At 40.6% G+C, this 22,034-nt stretch overlaps 1 protein-coding gene across 4 annotated transcripts in view; it reads left to right on the plus strand.

Moving 5' to 3' along the window:
* The window catches only part of pcnt (pericentrin), a 310,379-nt gene that overhangs the window by 26,810 nt on the left and 261,535 nt on the right, over nt 1-22,034 (plus strand). For all 4 annotated transcript variants that reach the window (XM_072578710.1, XM_072578712.1, XM_072578709.1 and 1 more), the window contains exon 2: nt 17,526-17,678. In XM_072578710.1, coding sequence (XP_072434811.1) covers nt 17,526-17,678 — 153 coding nt within the window. The remainder of the gene's footprint in view (nt 1-17,525; nt 17,679-22,034) is intronic.

Raw genomic sequence — 22,034 nt, forward strand, 5'->3', positions numbered from 1 at the left:
CTCATGTCTGTGTGGGTTTCATTGTGGTGCTCCGGTTTCCTCCCGTAGTCACAACGATGTGCAGGTTCAGTGAACTGGCCAAGCAAAATTGCCCATAGTAATCATGGATGTGTAGGTTAAGTGTATTACAGAGGAACCTCGATTATCCGAACGATATGGGCGGTACTATTATGCTCGGATAATTGATTATTCAGTTAATTCATTTCTTCTTGGGCTCAGAGTTTTCTGTAAAGTCTGCTCCCCATTCAGGAGACTAGGCAGCAGCACAGTGTGTGTGAGCCCCCAACTCCTGCCCGCCCCCAAACCCCGTCTCCACCCCACAACCCCACCCCTGTCCACTGTCCACCCCCATCCACTGTCCAACCCCCAACTGGGCTCCTCTTCCCACTCCTGGGGCAACCAGACTGTCCTTCAACAGTAAGACTGCTGCTCCCTTTATGGGTAAGTGTCCAAATGGAGCACACACACATACCAGTTTTTACTGCAACTGCCCTTTTATAGGACCATGTTGGAGAGATTATCTGGGGAACCAGGGTTCAGGGTACACCCCTGTGTAGAACTCCAGGGAAAGTGTGGGGAAAGAGAGAGAGGGCGAGGGGGAGGTCAGTCATTTGCAGACAGTGCCTGGACTGTTCTCGGCAGCGTTTCAGTGAGCTGAGTTCGTTTTCAGTCATTGTACCTATAAACAAAAGACGTGATCAAGGCTGAAAACAGCTCTTTGACGTAATGTTTCTATCGAAACCTCGCGATCTCCTTCGGATAATCGGATATTTGGATAATTGATATTCAAATAATCAAGGTTCCTCTGTGGTCAGAGGAAATGTACAGTAGTAGGGAAGGGGAATGTGTCTGGGTGGGTTACTTTTCAGCGACTCAGTGTGGAGTTGTTTCCACACTGTAGGGATTCTAAGATTCCAATGAACCAACTCTTCATCCAGACACAGGGACCAGCTCTGGGGATCAAATTTACACCCCAATGAGCCAACATTTTCATGCAGAAGTTCGAACAAGACTTCTTTTGCTGCACAGGGCCTCTGAACAATGCTATACACCAGATATATTGACGCCATTTTCTCCGTTTGGCCTCATGACCAGAAATCACTGAAATAACAAGTTTCATCCCACCATCAGACTTACCATGCACTAGCCAGTCAGTCTGATTCTTGGGCACACTCATCTCGATCAAGGACAGACACCTCAGCACCTCACTCTACTACAAACCTCTGCTGCACCTCTCCAGCTGCACCCTAAACAGATGAATAAAACCATCCCCAATGGACAAGCCCATGGTGAACACCTGAAGGTGTTGAAGGACGCTCTCTTATGGACAGGCTACGATGCTCAATTCATCGATTGCCAGGTCCAATGTGCATCAGTGAAAAACTGTAATTACCTCCTCAGAAGACAGACTTAATATACACAATATGGTATTCTTCGTCCAGTACTTCCCAGGAGCAGTGAGACTGCAATGCTCTTCGCAGCCTGCAGCAGATTGAGAATGTGCATCTCATCAAGATCTTCCCTACGCCTCCACTTCTCACCTTCAAACAACCGGCAAACCTTTAAATCACCCATTGTTCACAGCAAGCTACTCAGCCTTCAGGACAACCACTGCAAGACATGTCAGAGTATCAACATGGATACTACAGTTACATGTGGGAAAACTACCCACCGTGTGCACGGCAGATATTCATGTGACTCTGCCAATATTGCCTATCTCCTACACTGTAGGCAAAGATGCCCCGAGGCATGGTGTGTTGGTGAGATCATGAAGATACTACAATAGTAGATGATTGGGCAAAATGCAACAATCGCCAGATGGAATGCCCCCTCCCTGTGGGGGAACACTCAGCAGTCAAGAATATTCAGTCTCGGATCTTTGTGTGAATGACCTCCAAGGACTTCGGGATACGCAACAATGCAGAGTCACTGAGCAGAGGTTGATAGCCAAGTTCGGTACCCATGAGGATGGCCTCAACCGGGATCTTGTGGTGACCCCACCACACTGTACACTCTAACACACACATGGATATGTATGCACTCTGTAACATAAACACACATTCAGGCAGACCCTCTCTCATATGCACTCTTTCTCACACATGCATACACACTCTCAAGCACGTGCACACTCTCTCTCACTCTCGCATACACTCACATGTACACTTGCTCACAGGTTTATACTCCCTCACACACACACTCAATCTCTCATGCACATGCACACACGCACACACTTCCTTTCTCTTTCTCGTTCTCGCTCCTGCACACAACCTGTCTATCTATCACTCACACGCATACATACGTATAAATCTATGGGGTGAACTTGTATTTGTAGATACACTCTATTTTGTTCAAAAAGCATACAGTCTGCAGACTGTCAGTGTGGGATTTTATAAATTCCTGCTTTGGAAATAAAATTAGTCTGACTCCAGGTTAAGACACAGATGGACTCTGACCAAGGCCTCACATCTAAAATGCATTGTCTGACATGAGATGTCACCTCTTCTATACAGATAAAACCTTAAGTTATGTTAGGCCAGTGACTTGAAAGAAATTCTGGGGTTTACATATTAATCAAAAAACACCTGCATCTCCATTCTAACTGATTAAAGACTTAACAGCCATCTAAGTTTGTTTAATACATTTGTATCTATTTTAAGATCCCTTTGATCTTTTACTTACAAATTCTGTGTTGGATGTATTCTCTCTCACTGGCAACCTGAAGAAGGAGTGTGACTCTGAAAGCTTGTTTCAAATATATCTGTTGGGCTATAACCCAACACTTTTATACTTTAAAATCAGAAAAGTAGAAATATTCACTGGTTTAGAAAATACCTGTAGAGAGAGAGATGTTGATGTTTCACATTACTGACTGATTAAAATTCCTCAGACTTCTATCTAACCTCAGTATTTCTGGAATTTTATCTGTTGTTTTCAGATTTACTTTTGCACAAATGATTACTGTTGTCTAATGTTGAAGTGGTACATAAGTGGGACCATTTTGTAAACTCTTTTATCTGACATGTCTCTTAGTGTTTCTGTTCAGTGAGTTTAACCTTATGAGGAAAACCTGACAGTAGAATTCTTATATAAATGATATCAAGCCATATTGGATAAAACTTTGTAATTTCACAAAAGAAGCAGAAGTACAAAGGTAATAATAATCTTTGAATTATTACGTGAATTAAGGCTGAATTGAAATAAGGCAATAAAAGTTGAATGATTATCTCCAAGGCTGATCCAGAAGGAGTGCATTTAGGTTTATGGGGCACAAGTTCCTGTACTGAGGAAAAAGGAAACTGCCTGTCTGGCAGCGTCTTCAATTGAGTTGTGAGAAGCCCGATGTCCTGATAAATTGTATAACTAGGGTTGTAATGCAAACTTTAAACTGAGGTTTGGGACAAGATAATAGTGTGGAGGAATGGTACAGACATTTGTAACTAGTGTTTGCCAGAGGGACAAATGTAACAGTGCATCACAACTGAATGCTGCAGCATTTGTAACAATGACTTCATACTATTTATTTCTGTCATGAATTCTATGATATGATGGCTATTATAAAGATTTGGTTACAGGCTGACCAATTCAATTTGACATTTTTGAAATACAAGAGCAAAAGAAAGAGGGTGGGTAGCTCTGTTATAAAAGAATGAGATGAGTACAGATTAATGTTGACTCTACCTGGTACCTTGCTACTATCTCCTGTCCTTGTCCAAAAATATCTAAAGAGTAGAAAATCAAGAGGCAACTTCATACAATCAGAATTACTTGAGAGAAAAATGAGACTAAAGGCAGACCAGGTGGTCTTCAGCCTTTGAATCTTTAAAAAAGTGACAAGAGGGATGGTAGATGGGTTGATTATAATCTTCCAATATTCCAAAGAGTCAGGAATATCCCGGTGGTTGTGAAAGTGCAAACGTATCATTGTTGTTCAAGGAAGGAGGGTGATAAAATACCATATAAAAACTTTCTATGCATTCCAAGAGTTCATGGTGCTCGGAACCTTTTATATTACACTGATAGAGGACTAGTTAGTAGGAATCAATCGTGATAATTGCGATCTCTTTTCAAGATGGCAATCTGTAACTAATGGAGTGCCACAGGGATTCTCTGTTTATGATCAGTGCTATGACTTGCATGAAGGACATAAGTGTATTGTAGCCAGGTTTGTTGTTATATAGACAAGTATGAAAGCAAGTTCTGAAGAGGATCCAAAGTTTGCAAAGGGACATAATGGTTGAGTGAGGGAAACCATTGGAAGATGGGGTAAATTGTGTGAAAAATGAACTAATTCACCTTGCCAGAAGAATAGAAAACCAGATTATTATTTAAAATTAATTTATTATTATATTATCTAAAATTGTGTTGAACAAAAGGAACTGCTCAGAGATATTCTTGCATGAGTAAGAAGAACTGGTGAACCTGACATTGATGGTGGGCAAGTTGTTGGAGAGAATCTTGAGGGACCGGATTTACATGTATTTAGACAGAGAAGGACTGATTAGGGATAGTCAATATGGCTTTGTGCAGGGGAAATCATGTCTCACAAACTTGATTGAGTTTTTTCTTTGAAGAAATAACGAAGATTGAGGGCAGAGCAGTCGATGTGATCTTAGTGGGCTTCAGTAAGGTGTTTGCCAGGGTTCCTCATGGTAGACTGGTTAGCAAGGTCAGGTCACATAGAATATAGAGAGAACTAGCCATTTGGATACAGAACTGTTTTTTAGACTGGAGGCCTGTGACCAGTGATGTGCCACAAGGATTGGTGCTGGGTCCACTGCTTTTTGTTATTTTATATAAATGATTTGGATGTGAACATGGGAGATATAGTTAGTAAGTTTGCAGATGACACCAAAATTGGGGGTGTAGGGGACAGTGAAAAGGATGTTACCTCAGAGTACAATAGGATCTTGATAAGATGGGCCAATGGGCCGAGATGTTGCACATATGGAGTTTAATTTAGATAAATATGAAGTGCTGCATTTTGGAATGGTAAATCCAGACAGGACTTATGCATTTAATGGTAAGGTCCTAGTGTTGCTGAACAAAGACCTTGGAGTGCAGGTTTATAGTTCCTTGAAAGTGGAGTCGCAGGGAGAAAGAATATTGAAGAAGGTGTTTAGTATGCTTTCCTTCATTGGTCTGAGCTTTTAAGTATAGGAGTTGGGAGGTCATGTTGAAGCTGTCCAGGACATTGGTCAGGCCACTGTTGGGATATTGTGTGCAATTCTGGCATCCTTCCTATAAGATGGATATTGTGAAACTTGAAAGGGTTCAGAAAATATTTACAAGGATGTTGCCAGGTTGGAAAGTTTGAGCTATAGGGAGAGGCTGAATAGGCTGAATTGACAAGCTAGGTCGTGCCCTCTGCTTGTCTTCACCTATCTCCACTTAATCACCCTGCTGCTGCCATCCCCTTTATCTGCAGCTCCCCCTCACACCCACCCTCAGTCCTGAAAAACGGTTGCACCTGAAATGTTGACTTCTCCTGATGCTGCCTGGCTTGCTGTGTTCTTCCAGCCTCCTGCCTGTTGATTCCTTATTTAAGAAGTATGTACATAGATTGGTGGTGGTTCATTGAATTTGTGGTTTCCTGCGATGAAGAATTAATGTCTTTTAAAGGAAGATCCAGCAGCATAGGCTATAGCTGATTTGAAACTTAGAAGAATGAGTAAAACATAGAAGATTCTGTGCGTGTTTGACAGGCTGGATGCTGAAGGGATGTTTTCCTTCATGGGAGAATGAATAAGTCATAGAGTCGGTTTACAGTTTTTAAATATGGAATTTCCGATCTAAGGTGGGAATGAGGAATTTTTTTTTCCCTGACGGTCATTGTTGTTTGGTAGCTCAGTTGGCTGGACAGCTTTTTTGTAATACTGAATTATGCCAACAGTATGGGTTCAATTCCCACACTGGCCAAGATTGCTACGAACGTCTCTGCTTCTTAGCTCTCTTGAAGTGTAGTGACCCTCCGGTTAAGCAACCACCATTTGTTACTCTGTAATGAGAGAACAGCCCAATGGTCCCCTGGAATTTAGATTTGATTCCCTCCAGTGTGGAAACAGGCCCTTCAACCCAACAAGTCCACACCGACCCTCCAAAGAGCAACCCGCCCAGGCCCACCTTCCTCCAACCAATGCACCTCACACTATGGGCAATTTAGCATGGCCAATTCACATAACCTGCACATCTTTGGATTATGGGAAGAAACCGGAGCACCCAGAGGAAACCCACGCAGACACAGGGAGAATGTGCATACTCCACACAGACAGTCGCTTGAGGCTGGAATCTAACCGGAGACCCTGGTGCTGTGAGGCAGCAGTGCTAACCACTGAGCCACCGTGCCGCCCATGATTATGACAACTTTACTGGAATTTAGAGTTCCGTTTGCCTGTGAGGAGTGGCACCTGGGTCATTGAATGTGTTCAGGGCTGAGTAAGTCAAACTTTGATCAACAAGAGGATCGATATTTATGGCAGGGCAGACTGGGAAATGAAGTTAAGGCCACAATCCAATCAGCAATGATGCTATCTAGTGATAAAGTCAGTTAGAGACACAGAATAACCTGCTCCTGACTGTTTTGTGTTTTTTTTAATATATAGGTATTTTCATGGAAAAAGAAATTTTTAAACATTTTTTACAAAATTACAAAGTAATACAAACAAGTATAGACACTAATATACAATTAAATATATATTAAAATAAATAAATAATAATCAAAACACACAAAGGGGGAGAAAATCCAACTAACTACTAATCTATTTTACAAACAACCAAAACATAAAATAGGATATCATCCATTACTAGTGAAAAATAACAGGATAATTAAATAATTAAGTACATAATCAAAATGGATTAGCATCAAGTCATAATAAAACCCGTAATTATACGGAATTCCTCCTCCTGGGGGCCCCCAGACCAAAGAACCACTACCACAGCCAGACAAAAGCCCTTGACAGTATGGCCAAAATATCTGTGTCGATATAGTTCAGAAAGGGCTGCCATTTTTTTTAGAATAATTCGTTTTTTTGGTGCACCATATTTGTGAGGAACTCAAGAGAGATACATTCCATGATTAAGCTGTGCCAATTCAAAAGTCCTGGAGGACCTTCAGCTACCCAATTCACTAAGATATTTTTCCTTGCACAAAAAGAGACAATGGAATATAGTTTCCTCCTGTGCACATCCAGGGAGGGCAAATTTGAAAAGCCCAGAAGAGACACTGGATCCAATCTAATCTTCACTGCTACTCTGTCCCATTATCTACAGATCTTGTGACATGTCCATAAACAGTGTGTGAGAGTGCCCACTTCTATTTTGCATTTAGGACACATAGGGGATGTTCCTACCCTAAATTTTGCAAGTCGTTCAGATGCTATATGAGCCCTATGGAGTATCTTTAATTGAATAGCTTGAGTTTTATTACAAATAGAGATCTTTCTGGCATTTTCCCAGATGTCCTCCCACATCTCTAAAGGGATTTCTAACCCCAATTCCTGGTTCCATGTTTTAAACAGTCGTTCCATGTCTTTCGATACCTCGTTATATAATGAGTGATGAAGAGTACTGACCGAGGGTGGACCAATTAGCCATAGCACTCTTCTTCCCTATCCGATTTGTAGGGACTGTCCAATAATGTGGTCGTTTTCTGTATATAATCTTGTATTTGGAAATACTGAAAAAGGTCTCCATTAGACAGTACAAACTTCTGCTCAAAAGACATCGTGACCTCCCCATCGAACAGGTCCCGAAGCAAGAGATACCTCTGGATCTCCAGGTTTTAAATGTAGCGTCTGTCAGCCCTGGCTGAAAACCCGATGCTCCCATTATAGGAGTATAAGGAGAGGATTTTTGTAGGTTACTCTCATCTTGTCGCATTATCCTCCAGGCTTTAATTATATTTAATACAATAGGGTTTTTGCAATAGTCCATAATAGCTTTCATCTTATCTAAAAATAAAAGATTGATGAGGGGACTCTTTGCTTGGGAGGTTTTGATGTCTAACCAAATTGGGTCTCTTGTGACTCACAATCAATCAGCTACATAGCTTAATAAAGAGCTCAATTGATACCTCCTAAAGTCTGGAAAATTCAGTCCTCCCCTTGCTTGTGGAAGCTGCAGCTTTTCTAATTTGATGAGGGGCCATCTATGATTCCAAATAAAGGAACCAAGCCAGCCGTGTAGCTTACGCAACACCAGAGGAAGCATTCTCATAGGAGATGAGGCAGAATATTCATTTTAACTAGAGCTACTCTGCCTAACCAGGATATTGGGAGCTCTCCCCAACGTTGAAGGTTCTGCCTTATTTTCTCTTGTAGGTGCACAAAATTGGCTTTATACAGCTGACCAAATACTGGGGTGATAAAAATACCTAAGTATAAAAAACCCTCCAGTGACCACCGAAAGGGAAAGCAAGATCCGTCCGATAATTTGGATATACTGACGAGACCACCCAACGGCATGGCCTCCGATTTCATAAAATTGATTTTATAGCCAGAGAACGTACTAAATAGATTGATTACTTGAATTAAGCGGGGTATGGATATCAAGGGATTATTTAAGAAAAGGAGGTCATCATCTGCGTAGAGAGTGATTTTATGTGTACCTGAACCAACCTTTGGAGCCGCAATGTCGGTTCGATTATAGTGTGAATAATAACGGTGAGAGAGGACATCCCTGACGACAACCCCTACCAACACTGAAGCTATCCGAATCTAAACCATTGGTAGTCATGGCTGCTTTTGGGTCATTGTATAATATTGAGACCCATTTAGAAAATACCTCTCCAACACCGAACCTTTCCAGTGTGTAAAAAAGATATGACTGTTCTACCCGATCAAATGCCTTCTCTGCATCCAAGGAGACAACTAGCCTTGGTATTCTTTCCTGTTGACAGGCTTGTATCATTTTTAAGACCCTTCTAATATTGTTAGTTGATCTACGGCCTTTGATAAACCCAGTCTGGTCCTCTTTTATGATATACGGTAAGACCCCCTCCAATCTTAATGCTAACATTTTAGAAAGGATTTTAAAATCCACATTTAGCAAGGATATTAGTCTATATGATGAGCAATTTTCTGGGGCCTTATCTTTTTTTAAGAATGAGAGAAATATTTGCTTCTCTCAACGAAGGCGGGAGGCAGCCCTGACTATCTGAGTAATTATACATATCTATAAATGGACCAGTCACTTCCCCTATAAATTCTTTATAAAATTCAACCTGGAATCCATCTGGTCCAGGTGCTTTGCCACTCTGAAGTTGTCTAATTGCGTCGAGTGCTTCCTGGGTTGTCAGGGGAGCATTCAGCATCAACACTTGCTCCAAGGTTAAATCCAGAAAGGCCAAGTTTTTAAAGAAGGACTCCATCTTCTTAGTTCTCTCCTCACAGTCCTGCAAATTATACAGTTCAAAATAGAACTTTCTAAAGGCTGTATTGATCCATTTACGGTCACAAGTCAGAATACCAGCACTTTCCCTAATGGACGTGATAGCTTGAGGAGCCTTTTTTCTTCCTAGCAAGATATGCCATATCTTATTGCCATATTCATATAGTCTTTGCTTTGCAAATAATATTTCCCTCGTTGCCGTTTGGGTAAGTGCGGTATTCGAGGCTGTCCGAAGGGCTGTGATCCTCTGTAGCTTCGTAATAGAAGGCCCATCAACATACGCTGTCTCAGCTCCCTTCAAGTGAGCCTCAAGCAGGCGCTGTTGTCTTTTGTCTTTTCTGGGTCACAGAATATGAGATGATCAAACCTTGCACATGAGCCTTAAATGGTCTCCTGCATCATCAACAGGTCACTGGCCGTACCTGAATTAATTTCTGAAAAGGTTTTGAATTCCCGAGAAAAATATTTTATAAATTTGCTATACTTCATTAAGAAAGAATCCATACGCTAATGTCAGGGGCCTGTCCCATTGTCCCTAGTCTTAACTTCCATATATACTGCGGCATGATCAGAGATTGGTATATTACCTATTTTGTAGGACAATATAGAATTCAAAAGGGTTGAGGGAGCCAAAAACATATCAATTCTTGTATGACACTTGGGTGGGTTAGAGTAGAAAGTAAAGTCTCTGCCCTGGGGGTGAAGGCACTTCCACACATCTTGCCCTAGCTCCTTATTCAGATCTGCCAATTGTCTAGACCTAAGAGATATACCCATAGTACTCTTGGGTATCCTATCTGTATCTGAGTCTGTAATACAATTAAAATCTAATCCTATAATTGTATGGCGGGCCCCAAAAGCCATCAACTTGGAGAATGCTTCTGTTACAAATTTGAAGGGGTGTGCCGGGGGGCAATAAAGATTCAGAATCCCATGCTCCTCTCCATATATTAGTTAAAATTCACAACACCAGGTTATAGTCCAACAGGTTGGAAGCACACTAGCTTTCGGAGCGACACTCCTTCATCAGGTGATAGTGGAGGGCTCAATCCTAACACACAGAATTCATAGCAAAAATTTACAGTGTGATGTAACTGAAAGATTGATTGTCTGTTAAGCCTTTCATCTGTTAGAATACAGTGATAGTTTCGCTTCTTTCGTGTGTAAATCACAAAACCTTTTTTTTAAAAAGTTGCATTCTCGGGTTAGCTGTTAACAATGGTGATAGCTAGACAATATGTTGAAGGTGTTGGCCCCCTGTGTTCTCTGTCTATGCATTGATGTTTAAGGCATTAAAAAATAAAAACATTATCCATACGGTTTAAGTCTCACAGTCTATTTAAGAGAGACCAAGAATTCTTTAGCCTTCTCCAGTGATTCAAAGTTGTATACAGATCCTTCGTGGCTGAAGTGCAGCATTGCCAGGTAACGCAAGGAGTATTGGGTATTTAGGTCTCTTAGACGCTTCTTTGCCTCATCGAATGCCCTCCTCTTGCGGACCATAGCTGGAGAAAAATCCTGGAATAACATTATCCTGGAACCCTTGTGTTTCATGGTCTGGGGATCTTTCCCAGGACTCTGGAGGCTTCCAGGAGCATCTGCTTCTCTCTGGAGCCAGAATAGATCTGGGTGGGGGCGCTGGTCCAACTCAGGCCTACGCACAGCAACGCGGTGGGCCCACTCCACCCGCACCTGGCTTGGTCTGGACTCCAACTTTAATATTTGAGGGAGCAATTGCTCCAAAAAAAGCTGCGAGCTGGCCTTCCTCTTCCCGTTCGGGAAGGCCCAGCAACCGAATATTTTTTTCGACGGTCCCAATTGTCGAGGTCGTCGATGTGCTCTTCCAAGGTCTGGACTCGCTGTTCGAGAGCCTGGATCCAGCAAACGGCCAACTCGGCAGCAGCTTCCGAGGCCTTTTGCTCCGCCCTCAAGTTTTTCAATTTCTCGGTTGTGCTGCAGAAGATCCCACCTGGTCCTGGATTCTTCAATGAAGGCACCGATCTTCTCCTGGAGCTTGCTGATCCCGGAGATCAGGCTCTCCTCTGCAAATAAGTCCCCCATGGCGACCGCGGACATCTCTGCTGCTGCTGGAGGGGGTGGGGGAGGGGTCCCTGCCTGTTGCGAACTGTGGGAATTTTTGCCCTTAGTCATTTTAAGAACAGCACCAACCTGTTCAAGTTTGATGTAAAATGACTGACTATGCTGGGCAAAAGCTATTTTAAATGATTTAAAAGGTGTGGTGAAGGCAGGTACCCCACTTTGCCCGAGTCTTAGGCAGAGCGCTATAGACTCAGACTTGCTGGGTCACCGCCATCTTGAATCTCCCTGTTTTGCATTCTTAACCATAGCTGGCATTAAATGCCTCTTGTTTCTCTTGCTTAAAGTGGGCATTGTTGAAAATTGAACACTTTTCTCCCCTCTAATCTTGTCAGTTTGATTCTCTGAAATTGTAATGATTGGTATTGTGGTAGACATTGGTGGAAAGAAACATTGTTTCCTTTACCTTAGCATTTTCATAAGCATAAACTAAGCACCACTGTGCAATTTTTCTGCATTAACATATTCTGAAATGAATGCAGTATTGCATATAAGCTTCCAGGAAAGAAAAACTTGTAATGCCGGTTCATTGCACTGCTTCAGAAGAAACAAATTACCTTGATAAACATGCAGATTGAATAAGTGCTTGTTCCCCACATTCTCTTTTTGTATCTTTTTTTTGGCCTATTTGTTTATCTTCAATTTTTTTTCTGCAGTGTCCCCTGCCCCATTGTCCTTTTATTTTCTTATATTCTTTATTCATTCTTCCTGTAAAATTTCCCTTGCACATTTCCCTTCCTCGTGGGTGGCATGGTGGCACAGTGGTTAGCACTGCTGCCTCACAGCGCCAGAGACCCGGGTTCAATTCCTGCCTCAGGTGACTGACTGTGTGGAGTTTGCACATTCTCCCCGTGTCTGCGTAGGTTTCCTCCGGGTGCTCCGGTTTCCTACCACAGTCCAAAAAAAATGTGCAGGTCAGGTGAATTGGCCACGCTAAATTGCACATAGTGTTAGCTAAGGGGTAAATGTAGGGGTATGGGTGGGTTGCGCTTCGGCGGGTCGGTGTGGACTTGTTGGACCGAAGGGCCTGTTTCCACGGTGTAAGTAATCTAATCTAATCTAATCTTTATTTTTGTCTTCTGATTGCAAATGGACTGTTGGTGGAAAGAGATATAGTAACTTTAGAAACAAAAAATATTGCTGGCTAGGCCAGCATTTGTTGCTTATTGTTTTTGAGAAGGTTGCCATGTTGAACTGCTGCAGTTCATCTGTGGTTGGGATATCCTCAGTGCTGGTAGGAATTGAGATCCTTGATTTTGACCCTAGCAACAATGAAGGAACGACAAATTATTTCCATGTCAGGATGGTATCTGACTTTGAAAGGAGCTTGCAGGTGGTGCTGTAACCATGCTGCTGCTACCTCCTAGACAGTAGAGATGGTTAGGTTAGAATTTGCTCTCTGTAGCGCCTTGGTAAGTTGCCACACTTCATCTTATAAATGGTATATGTTGTTGCTGCTATTTGTTGGTGGTTGAGGGAATGCTTGTGTGAGTGGGTTGCAAGTCAAGTAGCTTACTTTGTTTTGGATGATGCCGAGGTTCTTGATATTATTGGAACTGCACTCTTTAGGCAAGTGTTGAATATTCCTTCATGTTCCTCACTTGTGCACTGTAAGTTTGTGTAACTAAGCTTTTGAAGTCAGGAGATGAAAATTCATTGCAGAATTCCCAGCCTGCTCTTCTAGTGGCAGTGTTTGTTTTATGGCTAATCTAATTTCTGTTCAATAGTAACCCTTAGAATGTTGATAATGGGGATTTGGTGATGGTGATGCTAATGCCATTCAATGTCAAAAGGGGACAGTTAGATTCTTTTTGGAGGCAATCATTGCCTGGGATTTTGTGTGACAAGGGAAGGGAATTGGAAATGGTGGAAAAGAAAAATGTTTGCTGTGTTAGTGGGGAAAGTGCAGGAGTGGAACTCGCCAATCAGTTGAGTATTTATCAAGTGAGATCATGCTATGACACAAATGAGTGTGGCCTTTTCCATTATAAAATAGTGCACTTTATTGTATGCAGAATTTTCCAATGTTATAATGCATGTTAAATAATTTAGATGCAATTAATGTAAATGCAAGGATGTCTTTCCTTAAATTTCCATTTGACAAGGGAAGAGGGTAATCTGTATCTTGCATAAAAATGCTGGGCTAATAGGTGATCTCCTACTCTAGAATCTCTTGGGAAAGTCTTATAGATGTATAATTGAATTTCACATTAAGTTCTGTGACATAATTCAAAAGGGAAAAATTGAACTTGCCTACGAAACTGATGTCATTCATTAGGCATAGATTTGTTAAGGTCAATTGACAAATTAAAAGCTATCACGCTATATAAGCACTGTCAAACGTATAAATAAATATTTTATAATTCTTCACAAGTCCATACTCTATTGAGTGTTGAAATTTCTGGAAAAACAGATCTATCCATGATTAACTAAAGAGATTAAAGATGATAATTAAAAGAAAAGTTTTTTTTGCAGAGTTGCTAAGAATGAGAATTGGGGATAAAAATCAAAACGTGCTGCAAAATAACTCAGGCCTGGGAGCATCAGTGAAGAGAAAACCGTTCTTTGTGCAACTGGAACTATTTTTTGAACTGAAGAGAGAAATATAATGGGTTTTATGCTTTTTAAAAAAATGGGAGAGTCAGAATGAGGGGGGTGTGGTGGCAGAGAAAAAGGAAGGTATGGATTAGGTTAGCAGGTAGGAGAAATTAAAAGACAAAGATGACTTGGACCAAAAGGCAAGGGGTGTGATGGCAGTTATGAAGAAACAAAATTTTAGTTTAGAGGTAGAATAAAGGACAGGTTTGTCTGAATCAAATAAAGACTTGAATATAAATTATTGACTGACTGGCAGTTCGTAAAAGACAAAAGGTTAAAAATTTTGATACCAACATAAGATGACCAAAGCATTAACAAAGAGGGAAAAGGAGAATAATTAAACTCGTAGAAATATAAAAGATTGTAAGAGGATGTAAAGTATATATTGTTTAACATGTTGCAGAAATAAATTTGGGTCTTTGAGGCTGAGGCTGGAGGCATCATCAGGTGGATTAAAAAATGGCAGAGTGTCAAATAACTTCTTGTTTTTTAATAAAAGAGTAAACGATTTTGTTCCTATTCTGATCTGGACCCAATGTAGGACATCCTTTCTCTCTAACACAACACTTAGCTCACTTGCTACAGTCACACCTCCTTTTTCTTCCTTTCCTGAACATCTTGGATTTGGAATTAGTCCTCAAAAGTTGTCAGATTGTTTGTTTTTCATTCATTCTTGTGATGCAGACTTTGCTAGCAGGAGTGACATTTATTGTATATCCATACTTGCCCTAGTACTAAGTGGCTTGTTAGGCCATTTCAGAGGGCAGTTAAGAGTCAGCAACACTGCTATGAATTTGAAGTCATATGTAGGCCAGATCAGGAAGGTTGGCAATGTCCCTCCACTGAAGAACATTAGTAAATTAGATGAGTTTTTTACAAAATAAACTGTGCTAACTTGGTTGCCATGAACCTAGCTTTTTAAATTCCAGATTTTGAAAATTGCATTCTAATTTCACCATCTATCTTAGTGGGATTTGAACCTATATCTCTAGAATATTGGAGTGAATTGTGCATTACTGTCTAGTAACATTACTAAGTGCCATCAAGCAAAGGTGTCAGATAAACAGCCAATTAGTTACCTGCTTAATGGATCAAAAATGTTGAGCGTGCAGAAGATCGACTGACATGGAGACTGCCAAAATGACTTGTTTCTAATAATTGATTCAAGAGGCAGTGTCAAAAACACAAATCTTCATTGTCCAGGTGTCTTGGTAGTCTACTTGACCATGTAACTGATGAGATCAAGACGCACATACAAATGATTTAACATCCAAATTGCAATAACTTCAATTTTTGATGCTGTCACTTCAACACTGGATGTATGTCAATAATTACATCACTGCTCGATGGAACAGTTCGCTGGTTGACTGAGGAGTAGAACTTCACAAAATGTGGAAAGATGTTTTGGCATTAAGTCATGGGATGCTACTAATATACAAGCTGCCATCAGATGGTTCAGATAATACGTAATGTTCAAATTGCTGGGTGAAGAGGAAGATATTGATATGGAGGGTTGATTGTGAAACGTGTGGAAAATCTGATCCGGAGCAAAGATCCTTACAGTTGTACCCTAGTCAGTGAGTAAGATAAATTCAATGGATTCTGTGTGGATGTGTTCTTAAATGTTGAGATTGTAGTTCAAGCAATCATTATTGAATTATTTCACTAAATATGTGACAGTTTAATTTGAATTACTGCTTTACTTTCCCACATTTCAAAATACTGACCAACACCACAGTTTACATTTAATATCCAGAAATGTTCCAAACAATCCAGTCTCATTTTCCTTAGAAACCTCTGAAATTGTTTGAATATGTTTCCTTCTCCTGAAGATACCTGGCTTGATATAATTCTACAGGTGCTCGCAGCCCATTGATTAAAGTGGCCATATTCATAGATGAGCCTACACAGCGGGGACCTGCATATTATTTAACTGCAGGTGGCATTGCAGATGAGCACAAACCTGTGTACACAAATATAAGCTGTACAGCACAAATTCTCTGGAACCTTGGTGATTTTTTAAGTTTACTTTTCTTCTGTCTGCTGCTCTCTATCATTCTGAGACCTGCCAAAAAGAGTCAAGGAGACGCAAGCCAGTTTTACTTCCTTCTCTCTTGTACCAGCTAAGATTGGATAAATGATGCAAGTGAAGAATTAAATGTAACTATTCTTTGGTTGGCTTATCCAAGTGTAAAATGCATTTATCCAGAGTATCAAGTTTTTTTTACATTGCACCTTTCCAACACTCATTAGAACCAACTGTTACATTGCATATTAATTGACAGAAGTAAATGCATCATTGGTTCATAGGTATTGAGTGAATTCTATATATTGAATATGAATCAAACTGAATTCCTGCTTTATTCAGTGAGCTTTGGCCATTGTCACCAGAGACAGATTGTATTATATTACTGTTTCTGCTGTTTAATTTTGAGGTGTTTACTCAAAAGAAATATCAATTTAATAAAGGCCAGGAAAGACACTGCTTCTGGGTTGATCTTTAGTGATTAGATCATCTCTAGTTGTAGGTTGTTCAAGGTTTCTATTCTTATTTCCATCCACCTTCCCAGTTTCTTATGGATTTATTAGTTAGATTACATATTATCATAGAAAATTATATTATAGAATACCTACAGTGTGGAAACAGGCCATTTGGCCCAGCAAGTCCACATTGACCCTCCAAAGAGTATTCCACCCAGACCCATTCCCTTACCCTATTACTCTACATTTACCACTGACTAATACACCTAACCTATACATCCCTGAACTGTGTACACAATTTAGCATGGCCAATTCACCTAACCTGCATATCTTTGGAGTGTGGGAGGAATCCCACACTGACATGAGAAGAATGTGCAAATTCCAAATTCCACACACAGTCGTCCGAGGCTGGAATCGAATCCGATCCCTGGCATTGTGAAGCAGCACTGCTAACGACTGAGCCACGGGATAGCTTCCCAAAATCTGAATGTATGGATTTATGTGCCAAAGTTGTAATCTGTTATAAGCTGCTTCACAAGCAAGGAGGGATGGAGTTGCACAACTAACAAATGCAAGGCTGCTGTTATGTCAAGAAGGAATTCTCCTCATTTATCTCCTGCTGTAAAAATGATGAACTAAAGTTTGTGAGCAGGATGCATAGTGATGTATGTCAACTTGATCCTGCATCTCCATTTGTGTTATTCCTGGTCAAGTCTGTTGCACATATTTATGTGTAAAATTAGAGAAGTGGGTCCTGATAATCAGTATTTTTGATGTAGAAGTGCAATTTTGTTTTAATGAGTGAGCGCACAGTTGCCTGTGCTGCTTAGTCCTGGGTCTCAGCGGGATCCAACATCTCTGTGTGTGGCCATTACACCGTGTCCTGTCAGCATGCTGGTGCTGTGGTTGTGTTACCTGCTCTTTACATACCTTTCTCTTTACCTTTCTTTCTCTTTCCTCTGTAGCTTGCTCACTACCGACAACAAAAAGCAAAAGGCGATTGCTCAGATTCAACAAAAAAGAAGAAGAGAAGGAAGAACCAGGCTATCCACCAGGATGATCTTCCGTTGGAAGAGCACTCATTAGTTGAACAGGATGGAGCTACTGTCCAGCATGAGGTAATGCAGCCCACAACTTTAATTTAAAGATGCAAAGAAGTAAGCCAATTTCAAAATAAATCCAATCATTTGAAAAATGTCGATATTATAAATAGTCCAAAGCTATGCTACAATATACAGAAATTACAATAGAAAAACTATGGCATATTCTATAATGTCACGTGTGATAGTACTAGAGTAGTTGATAATATATCTGTGAATGCATATCTAGTATGAAAAGCTGCTTCCATTTTCAAAACTGCTATCAGTCAAGGTATGAAGTAAAAAGTGATGAACTGAAGATGTTTACATAGCACTCAGTCCAAGTTGCTAATTAAGATGCTCCTTATGTCCTGCCATGTGTTCAAGCCATTCTACAACTAATATTTTTCACTGTCTTCTCTGTTAACATGACACACTCTTTCTCCACCTTCAAACTTCATACCTGCTATTCTCCTCTGCCTCTCCCCATTCAAAACTGTAAACTGAAGTAAAATTATAGAATTGTACTTTAAAGGTTTTGCTTTATTTCCAGTTAATTGACTTATTGGTTCTGTTTTACTGTTTCTCATTAACTGAGACCCTCCAGAGTAAGGATGTTCCTCACTTTTTGACCAAGTAATATTTGGGAAAAATAATTTCTCCAATTAATGTCACTCTTGGAGAAGTGTACAGCAGGAATTCCTCAAATTCTGTTCAGTTGTTTATAGGTAATTCATACTTTTGTCCTTTATTGTTTTATTTTTGCTGTATCTGACTGAAATTTAGAGTGCAGCAGTGTTATATAAATTGTCTCCACAGCTATAAAGATGCAATTTGCTAGGTGCATTATATTATTTGTTTAGCTGTGGGGAAGTGAAACATAAGTCATCTTACTTCCTGTTATTTGCCTTACAACAGCATGAGGTCCATGGTGGGACACGCTGTGGAAGACCTAAATTGGCATACTGCAGGAAGAAAATTCCTGTGCTCATAATTTGTCGTTTCCATAATGATTTGAGAGATCCACCCTACTTTAAAACTATGGTTGTTAAAAAGTTGATCTGAATTGGATTTCTACATAAATCAATAAAGTAAAGGCAGATCTGATTACTTCACATTCCTACCTACCTCTAACTAGTTTCATCCCCTTGTTCATTAAGAATCTATCTACTATCTTAAAAATATTCAAGGCTAGGATGAGAGATTTCAAGACAAGGAGGCATATTTTTATGGTACGAAGAGAGAGATTTTAAGAAAGACATGAAGGGCAAATTCTTAACAGAGTGGTTCGCATATAGAATGAACTTCTGAGGATGTGGTGGATGCAGGGTCAGTTACCTTTAAAAGTCACTTAGTAGAAAAGATTTGGAACAATATGGGCCAGGAGCAGGCAGTTGGGACTATTTGAGGTTGAGATTATGTTCGGCATGGACTGGTTGGACTGAAGTGTCTGTTTCCATGCTGTATGACTCGAAGACTCTGCTTCCACCACCTTGCAAGAAGGCACTTCCAAGAAACTCAATTAGGCAAATGGGCTTAGTTCAGTTTAGGATGAATTGGGCTGAAGGGCCTGTTTCCATATTGTATACCTCTATGACTCGTTACTCTCAGATAAACTATCTTTTTCTCTATCTTCAGTTAGCAACCCATTATTTGTAACTGGTGGCCAGTAGCTCTAGATTGCCGCTGCTTTATCAAGGCCAGCTAGGAATGTGTAATAAGTGCTGGCCCACAAGTGTAAACTCTACTACAAAAGGAAATATCCTTTCCAAATGCATTCTTTAGTGCATCTAAAACATGACAGCCCAGTAGAGGCACAGAGATCCACCGTAGTGATTAAAGGTTCTTCAGCTCATCACACCAGTCAAAAACAAATGTCTAACTATTGTAATTCCATTGTCAAACACTATTGTATACTTTGGCATCGCAAATGCACATCTGAATACTTGTTTAATGTGATGAGGGACTTCTGCTTCTTACCACTCTGACCGGCATTGAGTTCCAGATTCCCACCACACTCTTGAGTGAAAAAGTTTTGCCTGACATATCTTCTAAACCTCTGCCCCTTCTTGAGATCTGTGCCCTCCTCGTCATTGATCCCTCTATCAAAGGGAGAAGTTTCATCCCGCCTAACGTATTTATGTCCCTCTTAAGTTTATACATTTCAATCATTATTTCCTCTCAATCTCCTCTGCTCTAAGGAAAACAACCTTAGTCTCTTCAATCTCTTTTCATTACTGAAGTTTCCAGCTCAGGCAACATTCTGGTAAATCTCCTCTGCATTCTGTCCAGTGTCATGTGGCTGACTATTCCTAATTCATATGTTTGTATTTATTTATATTACCACCCTATGCATGGAAGAAGAATGCCTCATATTCCACCTTGGGACCCAGCAACCACACGGGATCAATGCGCATTTCAACAAATTCCTCATTTCTCCTCCCCCCACATTATTCTAATCCCAAGCCTCCAACTCGACACCGTCCTCCCGACCTGTCCATTATATTTCCCATCTATCCACTGCACCCTCCTTTCCGACCTATTATCTTCTCTCTCACCTTCATTACCTATGAAGAGCTTATGCCTGAAATGTGGATTCTCTTGCTCCACGGATGCAGCCTGACCTGCTGTGCTTTTCTAGCACCACACTCTCAAAGCAACTTTAGTAGCATAAGATAGACAGCTAAGCAATTCCACAACCAACAGATCAGATCTAACTCTGCAATCCTGCCACATTGAGTTGTGAATGGTGGTGGACAATTAAACAACTCAATGAAGGAAGAGGCTCCATAAATATCCCCATCTTAATGATGGAAGAGCCCAGTGTCTCAGTGCAAAACAGAACACTGAAGCTTTTGCAGCAATGTTCAGCCAGAAATGCCAAGTGGATGATCCAACTCTGCTTCCTCCAGTGGTCTCCAGCATTATAGATCCCAGTCTTCAGCTAACTGATTCACTCCACATGATATTAAGAAACCTTTGGAGACACTGGATACGGCAAAGGCTGCGGGCCCTGACAACATTCCGGAAATAGTACTGAAAACTTAAGCTCCAAAACTTGCTGCTGCCCTAGCCAAGCTGTCCCAATACAGCTACGACTCTATCTACCTGACAATGTGGAAAATCGCTGACGTATGTCCTATATATAAAAAGCATGACAAGTCCAACCAGGCCAAATACTGTGCCATCAGTCTACTCTTAATCATGAGTAAAGTGATGGAAGATGTCAAAAATAGTGCTATCAAGGAGCACCTGCTCATAGAATCTGTATGGAATCACAGAATCCCCGCAGTGTGGAAACAGGCCATTTGGCCCAACAAGTCCACGCCGACCCTCTGAATAATAACCCACCCACACCCATTCCCCTGCCCTATTACTCTGCATTTCCTAACATACCTAACCTGCACATCCTTGAACGCTCTGGGCAATTTAGCACGGCCAATTCATCTTTGGACTGTGGGAGGAAACTGGAGCACCCGGAGGAAACCCAACATATTGAGAACCTGAAGTTAGAGTCCTCTGCGTTTGATTGGGGTTTGAGCCCCTGTGAGGAGTAAAGTGAGAAAGGGGTTAAAGTTCCTTAGTGGCGAAATTTGAGGTTCTGCGAGTCTTTGTTCTAGGGGAAGAGAGTGGCTTGGAGTACAGTACCATATGGTCCGCTGCGAGGGCTTTCTCTTTTGATAAGTGTAATTTCAGTGAGAGGATGCAAAAAAAAACAAGAAATGCTGAAATTAAGATGGTAATACTTGGGTTGAAAAGGGAAGTTTCAGTGTAAATTGTGCCATGTTGAGAGTGTTTGATATTTAAAAGTTTTGGTTTGTTAAAATACTGGTTCAGAAAATCCTTTTAAGTCACTGTTTTGCCTTGTTTGAATCAGGATCTCTATTCAATGTGTTTTGTGGGCTACATAATAGGGCAGATTTGGTTTTTACATTTGAAATGGTACAACATTATATGTCCTTTTCAAAATTATCAAACTTGTAACCTTAAAACAAATTGAGTACCTTGAGCCCCTGATTTGTTTGAAATTCTACAATGCCTGTTTTTAAAAGAAAACAGTTTGGTCAGTGGTCATGCTTTAGCCAGATGAGAGTATAGTATTAAAATATCTTTGCTGTTGTGTTTGTAATGTAAAGTGTTCACAAAAAAAAGTGCATTTTGAGTTTGATGCTTTCTTATGATTTTAGAGAATATTAGAACTTTGAGGCTGAGCTGTTTCAGTTCTGTTATTTATTGTTAAGACTGCATATTGCAAATTCAAAGAACGTTGATTTCCACCAAAATTGCCACAGTAATTCCGACTCTTTTATTTGGTAAGTTCCATTTAGAGAACTGTTTTAAAATATTCAGCATTTGTTTCCCACGAATATTTGAGATTTAAATCTGAACTGAAAC

This window comes from Chiloscyllium punctatum, chromosome 10 (genome assembly GCF_047496795.1).
Source record: "Chiloscyllium punctatum isolate Juve2018m chromosome 10, sChiPun1.3, whole genome shotgun sequence".
NCBI lineage: Eukaryota > Metazoa > Chordata > Chondrichthyes > Orectolobiformes > Hemiscylliidae > Chiloscyllium > Chiloscyllium punctatum.